Source organism: Typopeltis vanoorti, chromosome 9, assembly GCF_054136105.1.
Source record: "Typopeltis vanoorti isolate ZY-2024b chromosome 9, IOZ_Tvanoo_1.0, whole genome shotgun sequence".
Classification (NCBI taxonomy): domain Eukaryota; kingdom Metazoa; phylum Arthropoda; class Arachnida; order Uropygi; family Thelyphonidae; genus Typopeltis; species Typopeltis vanoorti.
In genome coordinates, this window is record NC_143557.1 from 73,256,554 (window position 1) to 73,282,115 (window position 25,562).

The window sequence follows — 25,562 nt, forward strand, 5'->3', positions numbered from 1 at the left end:
TATAAAAAATTACAATACATATGGAAGTTTGAAATAAATGTTGTCAGTGAAAATTGAAGTAAATTATACTTAAAAACAATAAACGTTAAAAAACTAATAAGGATTTCACAATCGCCATTTCATCCCCCCCCCCTATGTCAATATCCAAATCGTCCCGATGTTTGCATCGTCTAGGGGTAAAGTCTAGATCAGCTAATGTGAAGTAGACAACACTGAAGATGTAAAGTATTAATATGCTGCTGTGCATAATTTATTGTATAAATACACAAAATAATTTACGGTCATATTATTATATTCAGAGTTAAATAGATTCATAAGAAAGCTGAAGCTAAGCAGTTGTTCGTTTAAACCGAATTTTCGTTATTACAATTAGGAAGTAAAACTTTTTTTTTATTTATCGTTAATGCGAAGGAAGTACTTGTTGTCAAAATGCCTATGGCTAACTAATCATTTAAAGAACAATTTGTAGTCAATGCTTAGGTTAATTGATCATTTAAAGCCGTGCTTCTGACTGAAGCACTGTGCCACGTTGGCTGAAACTTCCGTTTTTATTCCGCTATCGCTCGTAGTGTGTGTGTGATATCATGCACCCATAAGTGTAGTAGGTCACGAACTTTCCCGTCCCACACCTGTCTGCACCAGATGGTACCACCTCCTACCTTACGAATAAGTTGCCATCAAATGTGGTTTCTCAGTGTAATCTTTGGATTATAGTTCCTTTTGGTCACTTACTTAAATTTGTTGGTATTCTAAAAACTATTCGGAATGGATATTCAGTCAGCACTATCTAGGTAAGCGAATAATAACTGATTTTGTGTATATTTTTTTATCTTTTAGTGTCAACATTTGCTTTATTTTTTATTTCGCGTAAATAGTCTTTTTTTAAAATTAACAAGTAGTATATATCGATTAGTAAGAATAGTTTTCAGTATAGAAAAGTAGCTGCCATAAAACATAGTCTGTATATGTAGCGCAAGTGGGCTTGAGTTTTGAGGTAGAGATTAATTGTACCTGGGACTTTCTGCTAAAAGTACCTGTAACAACTCCCGTACGAACGAAATGGGAAAGTCTCAGTTCGTGTGGTTTTTTTACGTAATAAGTTGCAATAAAATCTAAATAGTAATTAAGATGTCAGTTAATTCTTATTGAGATAGAGCAAGTCATTTGATGTCATCTGTTAAACAACCATCAGGACTAGGGAATGATTCATGAGATTTGCTTTATGCGAAATAAAGTTTAAACTTTAGTTTTGTAGTGATTAGTAATGACTAGTGCTCCAGAAAGATGATTTGTATTTGTTTATCAGTTGTCAGTCCCTCATTAAATTTATTTTTTGAATCGTAATAACATAAGTTTATCATAATTAAAGGTGCACCTTCCTAAGTGCATCCCAATCGGTAAGTCATTTGCTTCTCTAAGGTTTTTAACACTGAATTCTACCAATCGAAGGTGATAAAATGTTTGTATTCAGGTGTGCACATTGCGCTATTATAAATTGCTGATTAATAGCAAAAACATTGGCCACTTACTACATTAATTAAAGCAGAGGAAAATAAGTATATTATTAAAATATCATAATATTGTTCTTAGCTTTAATTAATCCGTGAAACAGCGAATGACATCCCCCCATGAAATAAGCACTAAACCGAACGGAAAACATCGTGGACTCCAAAGACTTTTATTAAATAGATTTTTAGATATCTTTATTCATATTAATCATCTGTGTATAATCATACCGTCAAATGTAATGTTTCGGTATATATTCTGATACAGAGAGACAACTCTATATTTAAAGCGGATAAAGTAAATACGATTTTCAATAACATTATTAAATGCTTTGATATTTAATTATAATAATCGTTATAATTAATGTTTAGTGGGACACCTCAACATTTTACCATTATAACACCTTGAATATATTTGCATTGTATATAAGGTATTTATTCGCTTTCCTTTGTCTTATTCAAGAGTCCCCATCTTTTCATCTTCTTTCATCAAATAGGCACAACCAGAACATACTTGTGGACAAAACACTAGCCTTAGTTGTTTTGGCCGTAATTAAAATTTATTTGCATATATATAATTTTATTTTTATATATTTGTTCTTTGATTAATTATTGCTGATTGTATCAACTTTTATTGGCTTTTAAATGTGTTGATGAGATTAACTTATTTTCACCCTTTTAGGTAGTGTAGTCTTAGATTTGCATTACATTGTGTTTTATTATTAGTGTATTCTCCTTAAGTCAAAGACTCATCAAGAAAGAAGTATTTACAATAGTGATTTCTTAAAATTATTCACACTTGTATGTTCACAACAACTATAGGGAATGAATTCCACATGTCACTCTCCCTATTTGGAAAGAAAAAAATAAATCTTTACTCTTCACCATCACTTCCTAGTACAACTTCCAACAATGATCCTGGTCTTTGTTCTTAGTTTCTCATATCCATCTGCTCTCAATAACTTAAATATCTGTCACATCATCCCTTTATCTTTTATCGGTCAAATCCTGCAGATCACATGCTTAATCTATCCTTGTGGTTAACATTCTACTTAGTCAGCTGCTCTTGCAGCCTTTCCATCCCTCCTTCTGTTCATCTCATAGAAATCCCAGTGGCCAGATATGAGCACATTAGTCCAGATGTGGTCTAATTAAGGCTTTATACAATGGAACCACTATCATTTTATTTCTGTTGATAAACTTCCTTCTTAGTATTGCAGCAATCCTCCTCATTCCTTAAATTTCTAATTTCTTCTACCATCACTGCAAAATCCCATTCTTCTTCCATCTTCTCCTATGGTTTTCCATCTGTGGATCCCAAAGTTCAAGAACTTAAGACTTAAACATTGTTAAAGAAATTTAACTTATAATCAAGTGAAAAAATTTCTGCTCCTATTAATAATTAATTAATGATAATTAAATCAACCATGATATCTTTTCTGGGTCTGGCTTCCACTGATGATACCCCAGTAAAGGTCAAAACTAGTCTGGGTAGTAACCTTCCCATAATGCATAGCACTAATCTGAAACTATGTGATCTTTTTATTATGGGATGCTAGGGCAACTGATATGGCTATCAGCCTCTATAGAAGTAGCCAAGTTGTGAAGATACTTCATGTGCAAACTTTGTTTACTTAAATTTAGATAAAACATTAAACAAGAATTTAAATTCTTGGCAAGTTTAATTTAACAGTAACAATGCTATATGGCATCTCTGTTCTTTACAACTTTCCAGCTTCTGAGCATCCTAAAGATGGCTATATCAGCATTGTATCTAATAATCCTCCTTAGCCTCAATTTTTAACATTTTGTTAAATCAGCGCTCTCTGATCATACTGTTAATATCCTACATCAACAAATTGATTGGAAAGGAACCTGTTCCTTACATACACATACAAAAGCTTGGTATGAGTACAAATTGAAAGAAGCCAGTGAAATTGTGATCAACCATCCTAACAGTAATGGTAGCCTAAAAATCCTAAGAATTTGGATGGCACACATTCAACCAACTTAACTTCAGTTTCAAGTTCTACAAATACAAAAGTTCTACACATACAAAAGCTTGGTATGAGTACAAATTGAAAGAAGCCAGTGAAATTGTGATCAACCATCCTAACAGTAATGGTAGCCTAAAAATCCTAAGAATTTGGATGGCACACATTCAACCAACTTAACTTCAGTTTCAAGTTCTTCAGAAAACTCTCACTCTAAGCAGTAATTTCAGCTTTTATCTCATTCTATATTAGCCACCATCACCTCAATACTGTTTTGTTCTAATTTATCTGCAAGTAATCTCTAGCCTAATTTTTTAATTTATCTGTCAATCATCTCTAACCAAATACATGATAGAACTATAACTCTGATGTAAGTTTTTTATTTTTATTTTTTTTTATTGTAATGTAGCTTCTTTCTTTATGTGTGCATGCATGCATGTATTCATTCCTGATAATGACCTTGCTATGAAGGTGAAAACATTGGGTAATATTATTTTGATTTATATTAAATTGAAATTATACTCCAACATGGTAGTTGTCTCCATAATTCATTATAATGAAATATAACTGAAGTTTGAATGGCCTTTTTCTTGGTATCTTATCTTATGCCTTTCCCAGAAGACTTTTCCAAAAAACTTACATACAGATCCTTGTTATGTTCTCATGATTTCTCAACTATTTGTCTTTTGGACAAATCTTACCAGAACACCCAGTGAGGAAATTCCTTTGTAATTCTCATATTGTTTTATTTCCCCTTTTCATAGATGGCTATGAGCTCTGTTGCAATCATCTGGAGTTTGAACTTCTAACCAGGCTTACTGAATTATGCGGTAGCCACTGTAAATATTTTATACTTCCATATTCGAGCATTTTTGTTTGAATGAACTGTAATTTTTGTATATGAATGCTAGAGGTATCAGAAACAAGGGGAATGAAATTGTTCCCTCAAATTATTGGAATAAGTGAGATGTGGTTGGATGAGGATGACATTCTGACAGGCATAGAGATTGATGGGTATATTTTTTATGAAAATAGAAATGGTAAAAAAGAAGGTAGAGTGCTGTTAATGATAGAAAAGGAGTTATGTCTATGCAAGGTAGAGATGTAAGAGGTAGAATCACTCCCATTCCTTTACCCTTAATAATACACAAATCACCAGACAAGGTCAGATCTCTCTACTTGAAGTAACATTCACCACCAGCTTCTTCTGGTACAAACACATCACAACAATAGCCTTCTCAACGTCCAAAAAACTAGGCATTTTCTTTTGTTCAAGATGCTATTTTGCACTAACTAACCAATTCTTAACAATATAGAAATCTCAAATCCACCCATGTTTAGAATACTGTTCACATGTTTATGGTGGAGCACCTGAAACTTATCTTAAAATTCTTAACGCTATCCAGAGGAGAGCAATTCTGCCTATAGACAATCCTTCTCTTAAAGATTCACTTCAACCTCTATCTCACAGATGCAGTGTTTCAGCTCTTCTGAATTAGCCCCCATCATTTCTCTACTTTTTGTTGCACCGCACCTGTTAATACAAGAGCTGCAGCTGCTCAGCAACCCTTTACTGTTCAACTGCAAACACACTAAGCCTGCCTTTATTCCATCCACTTTTTCCTCTTTTATTCCAACTATTTATGTTCTCTGGGACAGCCTAGTTTACAATCAGCTACAACCTTCAACTCTTCAAAAAAAAAAAGCCAACTTTTTACTCCTCACTCACATTCCATACACTACATTGATGTTTGTATATAGGTCTTTCAACCTCTCATATGGATCAATATATATAAATTGGTTTTGAGGCAGTATAGTGTGAGATAGAAGTGATTAGAATAAAATACATAGTCTGAGGTTGCTATAGATCTGATAATGTGGAGGGTAGTGACCATAAGATATATAAGCAAATTGTTCAAGTAAACAGGAAAAGGGTGATCATTATGGATGATTTAATTATGATAATAGAGATTGGGATGACAAAATAGCATCTGGAGATGTTAAAATGTTGGAGATGTTAGTGAGAACCAGGATCCAGAATTGGGTCGACGACAGCAGTATACTCTTTAATGGTCAGCATGGATTTGCTAAAAGAAGATCATATTTTAATAATCTGCTTATGTATCACAATAACGTGACAGGTGTGTTGGACAAGGGAGATGCATACACAGTGGTATACAGCAATCCCTCGATTAGTGCACCTAATGTGTTCTTTAAAACAGACGCACTAATCGAATACAGTAAGCTATGGGAAAGTGTATAATTCATTCCTCAAATTTCTTTTTTGAACCTTAATTTTTTTTATAAAAGAATTAAGGTATGTCTCAGAGCCTAGTTAAAGGAAAACCATGAAGCTGAAAGACAATAAAACATATCCAGAATATAAATTTAATTATTCTGCTTCTTAACAAAGAATTGAGCTAATGTAGTTTGGTGGGCATTTTGTTTCTTTTTTTATACAACCGACGGTATGGCCCTATTGCCTCTTCTACTCTTCTGCAAATTTTACTGCTTCTCTCTTCATCAGGGTCAACCCCTAAGCATTGCTGCTTAAAAACTTCGATTGTATGAAAAATATTTTCAAATTGTTTCTGTGAAATCTCTTTTGGCTGACTATCAGTGGTTAAATTTTCTTCATATTCTTTGGGATCTTCCCGCAGTGCATCTAAATTTAGCAGGTCGGAATCACTCAATTCTTCAGAATGAGATTTAATTAACTCTTGAACGTTATCATTGAAGGACATACGAATTGGTCACCAACACGCGAAATCACGTGCTTTATAGATAAAATTTCCCAACTGTTATACAAGCAAAATAGTTACCACTTTAAAAACTACAATGATCATAAAAGAGAAGTTAATTTTCCGACGTGTAATAATAAACAACTCATCCCAGAAGACGGACTGATTACCCTATTATCGGAATGGATTTCCGAAATTATCGAAATTCTCCTTTTTGTGACATTCGCAGAAGTGTCGAAGGGTCTTGAATCCGTGGGCATACTATAACAGACAACATAAATTTTGGCGGTAAAAATTTGGAACATAGCGTACATGGAAGTAGTGTAGTATGTCATTAAAAATAACTTTGTAAAATGTTTTAAATCGGTAACTAAATTATTTCATTCTGGTGAGTGATTTTTTAAAATAGATATAAAATTTTTAAAAACTGTAACATTAATTTTTAAGATGTATATAGGCACACTAATTGAATTTGGGTATCGGAAAACTAATCGAGGGATTACTGTACCTAGATTTTGCAAAGGTCATGATAGATTGCCATATGATAAGGTGATAGTTAAAATGGAACAGATGGTGTTGGATAATTTGTTAGTGCATTAAATTGGAGATTGGCCATCTGATTGGTATCACATAGTTGCGTATTGGTGTGTGTGTGTGGGGGGCAATATGCCAGGAAAGGAACCACTATAAGTGTGCTTCAGTAGGGTCTGTTTCAGAGCCATTGCTGTTTAACTTGTATGTTAATGGTAGTGGGAAATGTTTGAAAGGAGATATTCATATGTTTGAAGATAATGCTAAGTTGGGAGGAACTACGAGAGTAGAGCAAATGTTGTAGCTTTACAAGAGGACTTAAATAAACTGAGTGAATGAATGCAGGAGTTGGGTTGCGAATTTCATGTTGCAAAATGTAAGGTTTTAAAATTTATTATTATTATCAGAGTTGTGTAGCTGGAGTCAGAAGCAATTCTTGGTTTACTGGAATCAGTCAGAGTCGGTAAAAATGTACTGACTACAACTCCTAATGAATTTAAAATGTAATATAAATAATATGTTAAAATTTCATATTTCCCAGAAAATAATTTAAGCTATATTTTTTTATTTTTCAGGTTATATTTTCAGGATATATTTTAATTTCAAGTTCTTTGCAAATTTCAAAATAAAACATATTTTATGGTAATTTATATATTATATTAGTGAAAGCAGCACCCCATGAAAAAATTCACAATGACGAAAAAGTGTCAAAGTCTTCTGTATTTTGAACGCTTTACAATAACGACAGATGGGAAATATGTGTATCATAGAAGATGATTTTTGTGAAAAAGCATGCGATGCAAAAATTAGTAGATTTTGTGGTTCTGATAAAAATGCACCTACAAGAGCATCAAATTAAAAAAGATGCAGCATTTTCATCCTAAAGTGTTAGAGGCTGTGAATGAGAAAGATGGCAATAAAAATATTCTCTTTACTTCAGGCTAAAGAAAGATCAGATTTCTTTATACTGGAGGCACCAAACACAACTACTAAGATTCTTTCCATCTGACAAAGTTACTGTAACAATGATGCCAGAAAAGTTTAAAAACCACATCATTGAAATGGCAGTGATAAATAGTGTACCTGTATCCTTTTTTTCACAACCAGCCTTTTTAGGCATAGGAGAAATGGCTAGAAAACTTGAAGTTTCTCTGGAAAGAGAAAGTAAATAAAGAGAAAAATAAGGAGACTGATAATTAAAGAGGTCAAATGTAAGAAAGAAGAACTTCAAAAAAGTGTGAAGTTACATTTTGTCTTTATTAAAATGGATGCATTCACACATCAGAGTCAGTTATGCTGATATTAATGTTAGATTTGTTGATGAAAACAATAAAACGATAACTCATTGAGAGTAAAGGACACCTAGGCACATCACAACAGCGAATATCTTCAAAAGTTAGTGGAAGATGGTTTAGAAGAATTTAATTTAAAAAGGAGCAGGCTCCATGTATTGTAACAGATAATGCTTAAAACATCACTCCTATCTCAGTATCTCCCATAATGCAAAACACATCTCCTTGCAGATATGTATAATGCTATGCATTAAGGAAAGGGCCACTACCAAGACTAGTTTCGACCTTTATTGAGGTCTCTTCAGTGGAATGTGTTTTGCATTATGGGAGATACTGAGATAGGAGTGATGTTAGCTTGGTCCACCTTTGCAACGAGTTTCCCGGTGTTGTACTACCTAACCCCAGTCCTGAAGATACTTTCAGGCGCAAACTTTGTTTGCTCACACTTGGATATAGGATTAAACTAAATTTATCATAGTCTAACCAAGTGAAAAATAAACTTTCAAAATAAGAATATTCTGTTTCACTTTTAACTCCTTGATTAGACTGAATATGGACTACTGTGCACAGATTTGGTCACCTGGTTTTCAAAAGGATGAAGAGGTATTGGGAAAGGCGATTGACTAAGGTGGCTTCTGGTCTCTGGAATGTTAAGTATGAAGAAAGGTTGAAAAGATGCTGTTTGATCAAGTTAATATTGAAGCAGTTTTTCATAGTATGGTTGGATGTGGGAGGGGGTGAGAACAAGAAGTCAATACTTGAAGCTGTATAAGGAGGGTGTGTGTGCAAGGGACAGAGAGAGAAAGAGAAGCAGGTGTATTGCATGGATAGTGGTGAGTGATTGGAATATATTGTCTGAGAGTGTTGTTTACAGATAATGTGAATGTGTTCATTGACATACATTCCTCATGAATTGGAAAGTTGGTAATTGGGTTCTGGTCAAATTAATGTTGAAGCAGTTTTTCAAGGAGGTGTGAGCAAAAGACAGAAAGAGAGAGAGAGAAAAAAAAGCATTTCAGAGCAGCATGCTGCAGGGGTCTGTTTTGGAGCCATTGTTTTTTAATTTGTATGTAAATGATGTTGGAAATTATTTCTTAAATGGTGATATACAGTTGTTTGCAGATGATGCAAAGTTGGGGAGAGTTATGAGAAGTTGCTTGTAACTTTGCAAGAGGACCTAAATAGACTGCATGAATGGGTGAAGTTTAATGTTACATAGTGTAAGGTTTTAAAATTTGGGAACCAAAGATGGGATGCAGAGTATATCACCTATATTTAATTATAGGATTGGTGGGGATATTTTGTAGCATGTGGAGGAGGTGAAGGATTTGAAGGTTATGGTGGATAGACTTGAGAAATTTCATGGACAATTTTGCTAAAATTGTGAGGATGACACAGCAGATTATGGGAATGATGAGGAGAGCACTGACATGTAGAGGTAAGGATGTTTTCATTCTATTATACAAGACTTTCATCAGGCTGCATATGTATTACTGTGCACAGATTTGGTTGCCAGGTTTTCAAAAGGATGATGGGAAATTGGAGTGGGTCAAGAGACAATCCACTAAGTTGCTTTCTGCAACTTAGTCATGCAAATTGATGCTTATTTATGTTTATTTCTGCAAATTACAGAGCCTAGTGGACAGAAGGAAGAGGTGAGACATGATCGAGATGTATAAGTTGGTGTGGGGGGGGTAATTACCAGATTAACATGGATGAGATTTTTCATAGAATATCTGGAGATGGGGAGAACGAGATTCCATCCCTGGAAGCTTTATAAGGTGAGTGTGAGCAAGGGGGGGGGTGTGGAGTACCTTTTTGCATAGAGAATCGTGTGTGATTGGAATGCATTGCCTGAGAGTGTGGTAAGTGTAGGGACAGTGAATGCATTTAAGTTGAGGTACGATGATCTGTGCATGTGAGAGCGAGACCTCTCACATTGAGTCTCTTGACTCCATGGAGGTCTGTTTTTGGGTGGGTGGCATTTCTGCTTTCCTCCTCAAAGCTTCTACAGAGCTTATCTGAGGAAGATAATAGATGGCGGTGGTTTCATGGTTTTTGTTTCAGTACCCGTTGTGAGCCAGGTGTAGATTTAACTGTTTATATGTATGGGCTTGGAAACATATATTTGAAGATAATAATTTCAGTTTAAAATGTTAATTGCATTGCTAAACTAAATTATATTCTTATTATACAAAGCTAAAAAGCTTTGTTAATTTTAATAGCAAATGCTTTTTTTTTTTTTTCCATTCAGACTAACTTCTGGCATGCCTACTCCAATGCGGCTGCGTGATTTGATTCGTCAGATTCGTGCTGCAAGAACAGCAGCTGATGAGAGGGCTGTGGTACAGCGAGAATGTGCTTATATCAGGTCAACTTTTCGTGAAGAAGACAATACATGGAGATGTCGCAATGTAGCAAAATTACTGTATATTCACATGCTTGGATATCCTGCACATTTTGGACAGGTATGCATATAAACTGGTATGCATATAAACTAGATGATCATTGATATTGTTTATCTCTTTATATGTATTCATATTTGCAGAAAAAGTTCTATTTCTCTTGAAGAAAACTTTCTTCCTCACATGACTCGTTTCTGTACTAAAATTTGTTCTTAGCAGTCTTGGTTTTGTGGTAATCCCATCCATTTTCTGATCTTTTGACAGAAAGAAAAAATAACAGTCTTGTAATATCCAATGCAAAATATTGGTGGCTTCAGGTATGATGTATACCTGTGACTTATCTACTGTACCATATTAAAAATTGAGACTGTCTGATTATTTAAAATAACCCTTGAAATCAGTAAACTATTCACCAGGATTACTTAACTTGGTGTTGTAGTGAACATCATGGGAAGTAATCTTCAAAATTTCGGAATTAATACATAGCATAGTAATAAGCTTTTATTTCATTAGTCATTTTACATCCTTATTTAATCCTTTAACACATTCATGTCAGGCAGTAAATGTCTTATACTTTTTGTTTGCATGTTGGGTGGCAAATGCAGTGTTTGTAAAGAGAAAGAATCTGTTGGTTTCAGATATGTATTAAGTTAGCAATTGGTTAAATAAATTACTTTTGAAGACAAGAATCACATGTACCTAAATGGCAAATTTAAGAAAGAATAAAACACACACGCATGCACACACACAATTTGAAACAGTATTGATGTCTCTTTTAGAGGATTTCTCTATGTGGGTAATGTTATAAACTACTCTGTGAAGGAGTAGATTACAAATGTGTTTATAATCTATTGCAATGAATTTATGACCTTGAACAAATAAAATGTATAAATGAGGGGATTTATTAAAAAAACCTCTTCATGTTGTAGTGAAATTTCAGTTTAATATAAACCAAAATGATTACTAGACATTTTGACCTTTATGTCAAGGTCATCATCTGGAGAATGGTCATCATAATAACAACAGAACTCTAGCATTCTTTTTTCCCCCACCAAAGGTCAGGCCAGTAGTTTCAATGGTTGACCAAATTACTGTGACTTTAGCATACCAGTTTGTTTCTTTACTCCAGATGATGATGACCTTGATATGAAGGTCGAAACGTGGAGTGATCATTTTGGTTTATATTAAATTGAAGTTTTACTATAACACAGTAGTTGTGTCCATAATTTTTAATAATGAATGCTGATGACCATGTAACCATGAATGAAAGGAATCTCTTTGTGGTAGAGGGGGACCTCCCAGTGATGATACTTGTCCTTTTTGCTCTTATTATTATTTTTTTATGAATTTCTTCCTATATTCTTTGCTCTACTTCTGAGTCTTTTTTACTATCCTGTCTTCCGGACCACCATCATTGGGATCCATTGCCTAGCTGCTGTGTTTGCCACGTGGTGAGACCCATAGACATCCAGACCGGGGATCCTGGTAGTTTCACACTACTTTGGCCTCTACTTCAGCAAGATGGCGGTCCTGGGTGACCCATCCATGATTAGTTGGCTAGCAGGTTTGCCTGCAAGGGTTAAGAGAGTCACAGTAAGTCTCTTAACCCTTGCAGGCAAACCCGCTAGCCAACTAATCATGGATGGGTCACCCAGGACTGCCATCTTGCTGAAGTAGAGGCCAAAGTAGTGTGAAACTACCAGGATCCCCGGTCTGGATGTCTATGGGTCTCACCACGTGGCAAACACAGCAGCTAGGCAATGGATCCCAATGATGGTGGTCCGGATGACATGATAGTAAAAAAGACTCAGAAGTAGAGCAAAGAATATAGGAAGAAATTCATAAAAAAATAATAATAAGAGCAAAAAGGACAAGTATCCTCACTGGGAGGTCCCCCTCTACCACAAAGAGATTCCTTTCATTCATGGTTACATGGTCATCAGCATTCATTATTAAAAATTATGGAAACAACTACTGTGTTATAGTAAAACTTCAATTTAATATAAACCAAAATGATCACTCCACGTTTCGACTATGGGGAGAGGACAGTGCCCAAGGCTTGCTATGGTGCCCATATTGCATCCAGGGTAGCTCTGGCATTCCACAACTGAGTAAGCATTGCATGCCAGAGAGTGGGTATTCCATTTGTTACATAGTGATGGATGGGTTGCTCTGGTGCCAAACTAAACTCCTTCTGAGAATGAACACTTTTCATCTTGTTTATCAGGTGTCCTTAACAAGCCTCAGCCATGTCATGAAACCTTAGAAACACCAATAGAAATTTGGAATAACAAATCAGTATACCACTCTTCTTGATGATGCATTCAACTGGGGAACATCCACTTGTCACCCTTCTTTATCCAGGAAGGTTTGGAAGAGTCAGCAATCCAAAGTCTGTAAAGATGCTCCATTCAGAAGATATACTTATTGAAGCAAAAGTTACTTTATTATAATTATTAAAGAGACCTCCAGGAAGTTAGGGACTCATTGAGGGAGGCTACATACTACAAGCACCAGCTATCATACTTATTCTTGAATTCATTCACACTACTTGCACACACAACATCCAGTGGTAATCTATTCCAATCACGCATGACTACTCTGAGAGAAAAATCTAGTCCTCGCCCCCCTTTCTTAGCATTCATTCTCAGCTTCCAAGGATGCCCTCTTGTCCTTTCCCCACACTCTATAAAATGAAAAATTTCATAAACAAAATCCTGTATGACCCTTTCAGATGGTTTTGTCCGTCTCAATCCTATCGCCTTTCTTTCTCCTGTTTGCTAGTGTCTGTGGTCTACAAATTCTTGATCTGTCTTCATAATCAGTATTTCACAATCCCTTTGTGAAATACTGATTGTGAAGTATTTCACAAAGGATATCATTTTTAACACTCTACTTTGCATTCTCTCAACTATATCAGAATTACAACAGAAACCAGGAGACTAGACCTGTGCACAATAGTCCAAGTGAGGTCTTATCAAGACCTTGTAAAGAAGCAAAATGACATCCTTATCTTTACATGTGAATGTTCGTTTCAGCATCGCAATTATCTTTTGAGTTGTATTTGCAATCTTTGTTACGTGGCTCCTGAACTTCAATTTCCTATCTACTAACACTACAAGATCCCTAGTCTGATCAGTTTCTTCTCGCATAATCCCACCAATATAATATGACATTCGATATCTAATCATGCCAAAGTGCATGACTTTACATTTACTTACATTGAACTGACATCTGTTTTCCCATGCCCACAATTCCAGCCTATTCAAATCATTCTGCAAGTACTGCATATCATCAGCATTCCTGATTACCCTACCTATCTTTGCATCATCAGCAAATAGTTAGTTGTATATTGCTTGTCAAATCCTTCCAGTATCATTAACCAAGCGCTGATCCTTGTGGTACACCACTGGTTACCTTAAATCTTGCAGACTTACATCCCTCATACTACTTGTTGATAACTTTTATCCATGCTTATATTTTTTAATCCAAACCCATATTCTCCAATTTATGCAACAGTTTACCATGCTGTATTCTGTCAAAAGCCTTAGCGAAATCCAAAATTATCATGGTGTGTCCATTCCCTTTGTCTATTTCAATAAGGATAACATTATAGAATGTGAGCAAATTGCTAAAACATGACCTTCCCTTAGTAAACCCATGCTGTTCATTGCAAAGTAGAGATTCATTGTCAACCAATTTCTGAATGCGAGCCATAATCAATTTTTCCAAAATCTTCACCACCACTCCTGAGATAATAATTGGTAAATAGTTGGATACATTGGTCTTTGCACCACTCTTAATTATACAATATCTATTGGAGGAATACAGGTTAGTTATCCCCACAAAACTTTGAACTTTTCTAGAGGTATAATATCAGAGTAGAATATTTTTGACATGCCAAACAAGGATATGGCTTATTTGCTCTCTTTTTTGAGCGATTCACTTCTAAAGACAGCCAAAGATGGTCATACATGAAAATCCACTATGAAAAAGATAATGGAACATGTATCACAGAGGGTCATAGACATGCCTTGAGATGCTCTAATAGATGGACCATCATCATCAGGTGGCATGAATACCCATTCTCCCTTAAGATGATAAAATAAGTACCTAATGCTCTAAAGAGAGTACAATTTGGTGATGTCTTGGATATTTTCCTGAAGAAGAAGAAATGATGACTACTGGCTTTCCTCAATTCTCTAAAAAGAAAAAAAAAACACAAATCTAATGAGAACAAAACTACTTAACACTGGAGGCCAGATGATACCACCAAAAAGTAATAATTAAAACATTCCTACAGTGGAATTGCTGTGAATTCTATCAACACATCGATAACATCAAGGTCCTCTTGCATAAGTATAAACTGATACACTGATATATGCTTCATTGTGCAAAATTTTAACGTCTATATTAACTATTGCTCTACCCAACTTTGCATCATCGGGAAACAACTGAAAAGATCCTCTTGGATCCTTTCCAGTATTGTTAATGTACAAATTAAACAGTAGCAGTCCAAGTACTGAACCCTGTAGTACACCACTCTGATATTTCTCCATCAACCACTCTCTTATCCACCTCACCATGGATGCAGTTTACTAATTAAAATTCCATGTGGTATCCTGTCATAGGCTTTTGCAAAGTCCAGCAGTACCGATTTACCTTTATCCAACTCAGCTGTCACTGTACTATAAAATGTGAGCAAGTTACTTAGGCATGACCTACCCTTCACAAAACCATGTTGCCCCCATACAGTATCCCATTTCCATCTATCCATTCCTGTATTTCGCTCTTGACCAACTGCTCCGATACTTTGACAACAACTGCTGATATACTTATTGGTCGGTAATTTGCTACATAAGTCTTGGAGCCTCCTTTGTTAATGGAACTATTTCCCCCTCTTTCCATCCCTTGCGACTAACTCAGAGCTGAGACCTAGATTAAACAGTATGGTCAAGGACACTGGCAATTCCTTTGCTGCTTCACCTAAGACTAGAGCTGGTATACCATCCAATTCCACAGCTGTATTCACATTAAGGTTCTGTAATATGCTATGCACCTCCATTTCATTTACCTCAGTTTCCATATAAGAATTTACCTCTCTCATTAACTACAATATTTCCACTGGATGATATACTCTTGCAAAGTGTTCGCTTAGTAATTCTACTATTTCAACTCATCCCTACTGTCGGCATTCATTAAAATCATTCTGCCATAAACACTTTCTTTTACTTGCAGCATATCGAAAGAACTGTTTGGGATTATCTTTAGCCTGCATTGCTAATTTCCTTTCATACTCTGCTTTTGCTTTTCTTACCAAATTGGTTATCCTTCTGGCTTGTGCTTTGCATTGTTCACGTGCCTGCTGGTCACTTTTCTCCTTGAATTCCCTTCACAATTTTTTATTTTTTTGCAGCTCCAGGTTAATGATGATATTCATCCATTTATCCTCCTGACTCTAGTTATGCAGTCTGCCATTATTTCCCTCAAACACTCCTTTACCACTTCCCATGTACTATCAACATCCAGCTCTTGCAGTTTCACATGCCATGGCACTGATCCAAGCAATTTCCTAAGCTTGTTATATACTTACCCTATCTTAACTGAAATTCCACACATTTAGCCACCTCTCAGGTCAAGACCACATGATCACTCTCTCTCCATTCAGAGAGAGTTATCGGTAATGTGGTCATATTTGTTACAGACACATTCTCAGATGCAATTAATAGATTGAGCACTCTCTCAAACCCCCTGGTATATTCCTTCAAATGCTGTCTCAGCTAATTATTCCTTAGTAACTGCATGAATTCCATTTCCTTCATCCCACCATTAACTTTTCTCCACTCATTAAGTGTACTTTCTGATGCATACTATTGCCATCATCTTTTCCATCCCCTGGTCTATAGCAGCATCCAAAAACTATATATTTTGTTCCTCTATCTCAGACGAGATAGCCTCAAATTTGCTATTATCACTAGCCTGCAGTTGAACTTCTGTCTTTGGTTGCAGTTTTCTCATCAATAAAACTCCCCCCCCCCCCCACTCTTTTCTTTCTGTCCTCCCTGAATACACTATACCCTTCACATTCTATCTCACTAACTTTATCGTCTGCTGCCCATGTCTCTCTAATGCCAATAACCTTTGGCCAGGATGAACTAAGCAATGCCAAAAATTCCTCCTGCTTGTTCTGAATGCTCCTGATATTAGTGTACAAAAAGTGCAAAAGCCCTTAGGCCCATTGCTGAAGCCGATGAACTACAACCAAAGAGAGAAGTTCAACTGCAGGTCAGTGAAAATAGCACGTTTTGAGGTGCGAGATCATTATATTGACACTTTATACTAACTATCCCATTCTGGTTTGTTACCAGTGGTATTAACTTCATCATCATCAAATTCCTGCCATGTACCCTCAAGGGGTGTACAGGATATGATAGTACTACATGAAAAAAATTACATCATTACTAACTTCCTATCTACAATTTTCTTCCAAATCAGTCTGTTACTTGTCAAGACTCCAACATTATCAGATCTTATATTTCTATCGTCTAAGGCACTTTATACCGTATCAATCCACCTATATCTTGGTCTTCCTCTGGGTCGTTTTCCTGCCAACCTGGCAGAGAACACTTGTTTTGCTAATCTTTCCTCGCCCATTCTGTTTAAGTGACCATACCACCAGAGATTAGCTCTGCTAACGCATTCCTGATGTTGACAATGTCAGGTTCTTTCCTAATATCCTTGTTTTTAATATGATATTGCCATTGATGCCATCTGTTCATGCCTCTAACCTTTCTCAGGACTCTCATATCTGCGGTCTCTAGTCTGGTCAAGTGTTTTACTTCTGACCCAGCTCTCAGATCCATAAGTTAAAACTGGTTTGAACACTGTCTTGTATATAGCTAATTTAGTGTTCCGACTAATTTCTCTCTTATTCCATATGAATTTATTCAATTGACTTCCCACCATACCAGCTTTGCTGATTCTGTTATCTATTTCTATACTTAATTTACCATCTTCAGTAAAAATCGTGCCTAAGTAGCTGAAATGTTTCACTTGTTCCACAGGTTCTCCATTCACAACACAGTTGACATTTTCAATGATTCTGCCTATTTTCATTGTCTTTGTCTTTTTATTGCTGACCTTCATACCATATCTATTATTACAACAGCTATTCAATTTAGTCAGAGAAAATTGCAGACTTATAGCGGATTTATTTAGAAGTATAACATCATCTGCATAAAGCAAAGAGCTGACTTTAACATCTCCAATTTTGATATCATGTTTAATACCACTTTCCTTCATAATGTGATCCATATAGATAATGAATAGTAGAGGGGATAATGTACATCCTTGTCTCACACCAGATTTAACATTAAACCATTTTCCTGTACTTCCTTCAATTCTAATTGCTGACTTACAACTCAAATAAAGAATAAGTATTGCTTGATATAATGCCCCATTGACACCATATAACTGTAGCGTATTGAATAGCTTCTCTCTCTTTGGCACCTTGTCATATGCCTTTTCCAAATCGACAAAACTTAAATACAGATCTCTGTTATATTCCCATGATTTCTCGACTATTTGTCGTAAAGTGAAAATCTGATCCTGACAGCCTCTATTTGGCCTGAATCCAGCTTGTTCTTCACCAACCTTTTCTTCCACAATTCTTCTCAACCATTTCTCAAGTATACTTGCATAGATCTGCCAGGAACACTCAGTAGGGAAATACCTCTGTAATTCTCACATGCAGTTTTATTTCCCTTTTTATATATGGGTACTATGAGCTCTACTCCAATCATCGGGAATTTGTCCCTCTGTCCAGGCTTTCTGAACTATGCAGTGTAGCCACTGTAAGACTCTTATACCACCATACTTCAGCATTTCTGGTCGAATATCATCTATTCCTGCTGCCTTTCCACATTTCAAGCCTTTCATGGCTTTTTCTGCTTCAAGTATGGATATGTATTCCTGACTGCATGCCTGGTCAGTGTTTTTTACCACTGTGCTGTCATCACTGCTTGTTTCATTTAGCAGCTTTTCAAAGTAATTACTCCATACTTCAAGGATATCTTTTTCTCCCATTTTCATGTCACCTTTATCATCTCTAACTCCTTTTACAGTACTCTTTCCTCCATTCCTAAGCTTCTTCAACAACTTCCAGAATATTTTGCCACCTTCTTGATATTTATTTTCTATATTCTTGCCAAAGTCCTCCCATGACTTTTGTTTAGCTAGTTTTACATAGTGTTTAGCATTCTTGCATTTGTCTCTGTATTCTCTAGGAGCAGAAGCTGACTTATTTGACAGAAACTTTTGATATGCTTTCTTCTTTTCCTTCACTGCCTCTTTAACTTCCTGTGTCCACCATGGAGTTCTGATTTTTTTTATCCTTGCAGACAACCTCACCACATGCCTCTCTGGCAGAATCAGTCAATGTTTTCTTCAGAATTTGCCACTGAATCTCCAAGGTTTGATTCCTGTTCTCAAACTCTTTCATTTTTTCTTCAATAATCTTTGTGTATTTTAGTCTACAGTTCACATCTGAGAGCTGCTCAACTTTTATGCGCTTTAAAACTTTCTTACATGTTATTCTTTTCGATATGAAATTCAATTTTATCCTGCTCGACTAAATGGTGATCACTTCCAATTTCAAATCCTCTGTACTCTCTGGTGTCCTGCACCAGGGAGAAAACATCACTATCAACAATAACATAGTCAATGAGACTTTTCTTATTCCTTGCCTCTTCTCTCCATGTGAATTTGTGCATATTTTTATGTTGGAATATGGTGTTAGTAATAACCAGTCCATGTCCCGAGCAGAAATCCAACAGATATTTGTCATTATTATTAGCTTTGCTCTTTTCTCCAAATTTTCCCAAAATATTTTTGTATGTCTGACAATCATTTCCTACTTTGCTATTTAGATCCCTGACAAGGACCAACTTTTCCTTTTTCATTGTGTCAGTTGCTTTTTCTAAAGCCTCAAAAAATTCCTCCACTTCTACCTTAGTAGAGCCTTCTGTGTGACCATAGGCATAAATAAGTCTCATTGTCCAGTTCCCCATTTTCATATTTGCCCACATTACTCTACTTGAGGCTGACTGCCATTCAAGAAGAGTAGCCTCGTATTTTGTGTTGCATACTATGGCTACTCCTTCTTTTCCTTGATTGTCATTGCCTGAATATAACATTTTGTATTTATTGCTCAGAAAGATCTCACCAGTTTTTGTCTTTTTTGTTTCAGTCACCCCTATTATGTCGATCTGGTACTTATCTAATTCCTCAGCTAGCTCCATTTCTTTGCCATTCAGGTTTCTTATGTTGATAGTACTGATTTTTAACTCTGGTGATGTTGAGTTGGGGTTTGTGTTCAGATTTGTTCCAGTAGCTGACTTTTCGCTGTTCGCCCTGGTTCCCTGGCGAAAACAACGGGGGCTTTGTTTAACTGGGCGATGTCCCAGCCGGAATGAAATTTTGTCTTGTCGTAGCATCATTTTTTTTAAAATTTGGTTTAAACAATAAGAATACAATTTAGTCGGCTATATCCCAAATTGGCAGCCCATCCTCGTTCGTTCAGTATCCAAGTAGATACCAAGTAGCCCTGGTCAGTTCTCCGCATTCCTTTAAAGGCTATGTGGAGAACTCCTCTCAGTTATACAGCTTTGACCCTTAAGCATCCCTGGTATTAACTTAGGCATATTATGTTATTATTATTATTATTTGACACCTCCAGGGAATCCAAAGACTCATCGAGGGAAGGCATCTACTCTACAACTCTTTATCTCCACCACCCACAATCTACAATGAACCACAACTACACCAACTCTATCTACGCCCACCACTACCACTAGTATTTTCACAGGCAGTCACAAACATCCAAGCCCACGGCAGGATTCGAACCTGCAGCCTTTTGGTTGGAGAGCGAATATGCTAATCACTCGGCCAATCAGGCTGGCTATATATTATATGCATTCTTACACTCAACTGCATCACTGATGCCGGCATATCCATTCTTCGCACATCCACTTTCACTTCATTCAGCAACACTTTTTTCCACACTCTGAACACCTAATCCATTCAGATGCAAACCATCCTTCTTGTATAAGTTGTTTTGCTATCAAACTCACTCCACACATCCACAAACTCCACACCACTCCTGCATAACCATCAAGGGATTTGTTCTTATGGCCCTCATTCTCAGCTCTACTCTGTCATATTGTGTCAACAGACTCATTATCTTGTCTCTCTCTCTCTCTCTCTGTCACACACTCTTTTCTTTTACTACTACTTTCAGTAATTCTTTCATGTCCTCTCTCATGCCATACTTTTCTCCTTTCAAATCATTTGTTCCAGCCAATACGATTATCTCTTTCATTTTACCCTTTTGTGCTCTAAAAGCCTCCTTTACCATCACTGTTCACTGGAAGCCTACACATACTGCCAGTGTATACACACACATAAACTCTTATCTCCACCTAACACAAAAAATAGGTGTCATTAGCACACTAAAAAACTGGGCTTTGAAGATTTGCTCCAGTGAACAAGCACTTGAAACATGAATTAAAAGTTATCAGCAGTACTTTCCTGAAAAATGGCTACCAATAATTCCTGCACCCTCTTGTAAATCTATCCAAATGAGTGTAGCAACAAACCAACACCCTTTCACAGTTCAACTCCAAACCCACAGAACAGATTTTTTTCTTTTCTTTGTTTATCGTTTCCATTGCTGCACTCTAGATCAATCTTCCACCACGTGTTTCCCAAGGAATACACCCCACAGCTTTTCAAGTCAAATGTGGATAAATTCCTTATTGCCTATTCATGGTACTAGCATACTACAGGTTGACCAACCTTTCCTGAATGGGTTCTCCATAAAAAAAAAAAAAAAAAAAAAAAAAAATTAGATGATGGCAGTCACTTTCACCTGATATCTGCCTTCTTGCATGGGAAACTATGTACTCCATCAGAGATTTCACAGTGGAAGATTTAACAAGCTGACTAGTCCACTTTCTCCTCATTAACAGAATTTGATTCTGCACACTTCAGCTCATCTCCTATCAGGGAGGCAGCGAATTATGTGACAGTGATAGAAGCGCCCACAACACTGCAGTTCCTAAAACATCTAATCTGTTTCTACATTTTCTTAAGAGGAATGCCAATGATGAATGCACAGCAGCTAAAGAGCTCCAGAAGAAAGCTTGGCATATTTTCTGCAGATATTCCACAATAACAAACCTAATTGCTTTGAAACATGCTTGAGAGGCACATTCATCGTCAGATCTAGAAGGATTCCTGGATCCAGTATACATATTCTATAACAAGATCCACTAACAGTGAAGTGAAAGGCATATATCACCCATTAGCCCTCCATCCTAGAACACAACGGTTGCACAGTTGTGTAACCAATAGCAATTGCTGACACACACTTAGGGAGATTATTGCTGAAACATCTGTCTCCCCCGTCCCCCAAATTTCTCTTTCTTCAAATGGCACCAAAGAATACAACAGGCCATTCACTGAAGAAGAAATGAAAAGCTGCTTTACTAAGATGCCCAACTGCTGTTGGACCAGATAATATTCATTATGAGATGGTTAAACATCTGTTGTCATTATCCATGGATCAACAGTTGCAGCTTTACAATGGAATTTCAGTGAGAGTATGTTTCTGACACCTTGCAAAAGGCAATTATTATTGCCTTTCCTAAGCTTTGGCAGAGGTTTTGACCTCTTTTTTTTTTGTAGAAATGTAACTTGGATACCCTCTGATACTTCCATCCCACTAAACCATCACTAATTCAGAGGATGACCTCTGAATTCTGGGTGTTGCATGTGCTGTGCAACCATCTGGGACATATACCCGATTTGTTTTAACAGTTAAACAACTCTTCAGTGGTGAAAATCTTTTCATCTGTGAAGCAGAGATATCTCTGCCTGTTGTTTGTGTACTGCCAGAGAAGTGACTTTTGATTTTTATTGCCCTCTGCCACATGAGTTGTGTTGTTAGGAAGGTTGAGTAGAATGATGATAGGTTCTCACCCCCAGGTCATCAATTAGTACATGTAACATTGTTTTCTGTGAAATGTTCATCTCTCGTGACATCACTTTCTGTGTTCTCACAGGATTACAGCAGAGGTGTTTTCACATCCCTTACAAGTTGTACGTCCTAACTCAGTGTGGTCAACCTGTTCTTTGGCAGTCAGATACATCTTCTGTATCATTATAACGGTTAATAGTCCAATATTTCATATAGCACCATCATATCCTGTGCACCTCTTGAGGGTACATGTCAGGAATTTGATGATGATAATGATAGTCTAATACACAAACATTCTGCTGATCCCAAGTGTTTTTTAGCTTGTTGAAAATAACAGATGGCTGCATTCTAACCTTGTGAAGTGTTATTACAGTTACATGTTTCCCATAATCTCCCCACTACATGTTAACCTGTATGGCTAGACAACTCTCTCTATTGATAAATACACTTTTTCATAGATCATTTTATGTTTTGTCCTCTTTTATTCTGTTCTTTCCTGTTTTGTATTCATAGTTTTAGGTACTTGTTTTTATATACACCTTTCTTTTTAGAACTACATTTGTATACATTTTTATCTATATATGTTTGTAATTTTTTACTTTTTTTTTTTTGAACTTGTACACTGCTATGATCTTTTACTGGTGCAGTTTGGCCACAACCATTCTTGCACTATAAAACTCCAAACAAACACAATAAAAAAAAATCAGATATGACTGTGAAGTTTCAAATCTTTGTCTGGGTGTACTTTAACTTTTGTATGCATTTTTAAGGTGCATAATGCAAAACATTTTTAGGATTTTATTTCCAAGAAACCCATTCTAAGCTTTATTTTATTTTTGGAAGTGTCCTTCAGTCAAAAATATATATAGAAAAATAAGAAATCATACACTTCTATGTGCGATCTGTATCTTCAGCTTGCTGATGTGCCAAAGATTTCATTCATCAACATGAAGTGAAATGTCATATTACAGGATTTTGAATTTTCTTTGGTAAATGAAACAAAGAAAAATCTGATTATTTAAGTAAGAAATTACTGTGATTGTTTTTTTTTTTTAATTCATGTTTTGTATTTTTTGATGGTTGTATTGAACAGGGACTATGGAAGAACTCTTATGTTCCTCAGTTTAACATCGATGATTCAAGGTAGTCTATAAAAAATGCTGATAGTTGCAATCAGTTGCTCATGTTTTCTCTTTTACATTTGAGACTTTACTATGCATGCCTAAATATCACCACTCAGCACAAAAATTAACTAATCTCTATCATAAATGCTTAAAAAATTAGTTTTTTAATTACTTGAGATTACTGTAAATCACTTATGATGGTATTTCAATGAAAATACATCATTGAGACAATTCAGAAACATTTTGTTTTTCAGAAAAATTCTGCCATAAACAAATGAAACTGATATCCTGTAAACATTGATGTATTTGTAAACATTAACCTTTTAGAAAAAAATCAGGTGAATGCCTGATTGATGTTCATTTTCCTGTCTTGAATGTGTTAAAAATTTATAGCCATTTTAGGGGTGAAAAAAAGATTAATCTCAGAGTAGCTCTCTTGTGAGCAACTGGATAAAAAAAGTTTGCTTGCTGACCACTTGTCAGCAGGTGCAAACAAGTGTTTTCCCATGAACTATTGAAAACAGACATGTTTGTTTGTCTCTTGCTAATAAAGTCATGTACTGACTTGCATTTGAAAATTCCAATTTTCTACCTCTGTTAATTATGGATAAAAGAAAGAGTGAAAACAAAGTAACTGCAAGAAAAAAAAAGTTTATATAAATCAAGTGGATATTAAATCCAGCATTATTTCAAAGCCGAATGTAGAAACTATGAAAGTTCGTAAAACAAAAAGTTGACCAGAGATCTTACGGGAATACACTCGCTGGCATTCATGAGTTGCCCCCCTTTTTTTAATGAAACTTTCATTGTTTCTATGTTCGGCTTTGAAATAATGTTGGATTTAATATCTACTTGATTTATATAAATTTGCATTGCTGAACTGAAGCCTTTTTTGCATCGGCAAAGATATAAACTATCTTTGGCCCTAATGATGAATATAAAGAGAAAGGTAAAGTTTTATTAATTTCTTTTGCAGTTAACTTCTTTAACATTAAATGCTGAAGAAACAGGGTAAGGTGCTAGTGCTGATCAAGAGGCTGCAGCCAAATCATTCAGGATGGTGAATACTATGATCTGCAAATGTGTAGACAAAATGGGTCTATTTTGGAGAAATGGAAGCCAACTAAAATTTATTTGGCTACAAATGAAACATCAAGTCTCAAAAGACTAATGCTTTTATTAGGAAGTAACGATGAAGGTGATCTTAATTTGAAGCATATTCTTGTATATCATACACAAAATCCTAGGGCTTTAAAAGGATACAGAATGATTTGAACTCTTCAAATCATTTTGTAATCAAATAAAAAGCATAGGTGATCAAAGCCCTATCTGAAGACTAGTTTGTCTTATTCTTTTGAAGAGTTCCTAGATTGTTGCACAGTGCATGCCATAGCATCCAGGATTCAGAGATCATTACCCTGTATCAGGGTATCCAAGTTGAGTTTCTGTGAGAAAGGGGTAAAAATCTCCACCAAAGTGTATCAAGACGCTGCTGGAACCTGTGGTATGGTCTCTGACTGTAGGCAGTGGGCCTTCCAACAGGACTCTGCCCCTGCACGCAAGGTGAGGACCATACAACAGTGGTAGGAGGTGAATGTGCCCAACTCCATATCACCATCAGATTGGCTATCTTGAAGTCATGATCTGAATCTCTTAGACTTCAAATTGTTGTCGGAGCTTGAGAGAGAGTAGCCTGCAAGAAATGACACCCTAGCATTGGCCAGCCTGAAAGTGGATTTGGAATGAGTAGTGGTGGCATTTTCATTGGATGTTGTGCATGCCACCATTGATGTGTGGCCTCACAGACTTTAGGTATGCGGGAAGCAAAAGGGGAGCATTTCAAACATTGAGTGCTACTATATGCACATTATACATGGATTTGTATGTGCTGAAAGCTGTAAATGATTTACTGATAGATTAAAAGTTTCTGCAC

General features: G+C 36.0%; 1 protein-coding gene across 3 annotated transcripts in view; it reads left to right on the top strand.

The window, feature by feature from the left end:
* The first annotated feature begins 226 nt into the window (after positions 1–226).
* Positions 227–25,562, top strand: part of LOC150103156 (AP-1 complex subunit gamma-1-like) — a 418,791-nt gene continuing 393,455 nt past the window's right edge. For 2 of the 3 annotated variants that reach the window (XM_090398388.1, XM_090398390.1), the window contains exons 1-2: positions 227–791; positions 10,318–10,531. In XM_090398388.1, the coding sequence (XP_090254514.1) occupies positions 766–791; positions 10,318–10,531 (240 nt within the window). In that variant the 5' untranslated portion in view covers positions 227–765. Of the gene's footprint in view, positions 792–1,061; positions 1,398–10,317; positions 10,532–25,562 lie in introns of those variants that run through there. The other variant, XM_090398391.1, reaches the window with a different exon arrangement.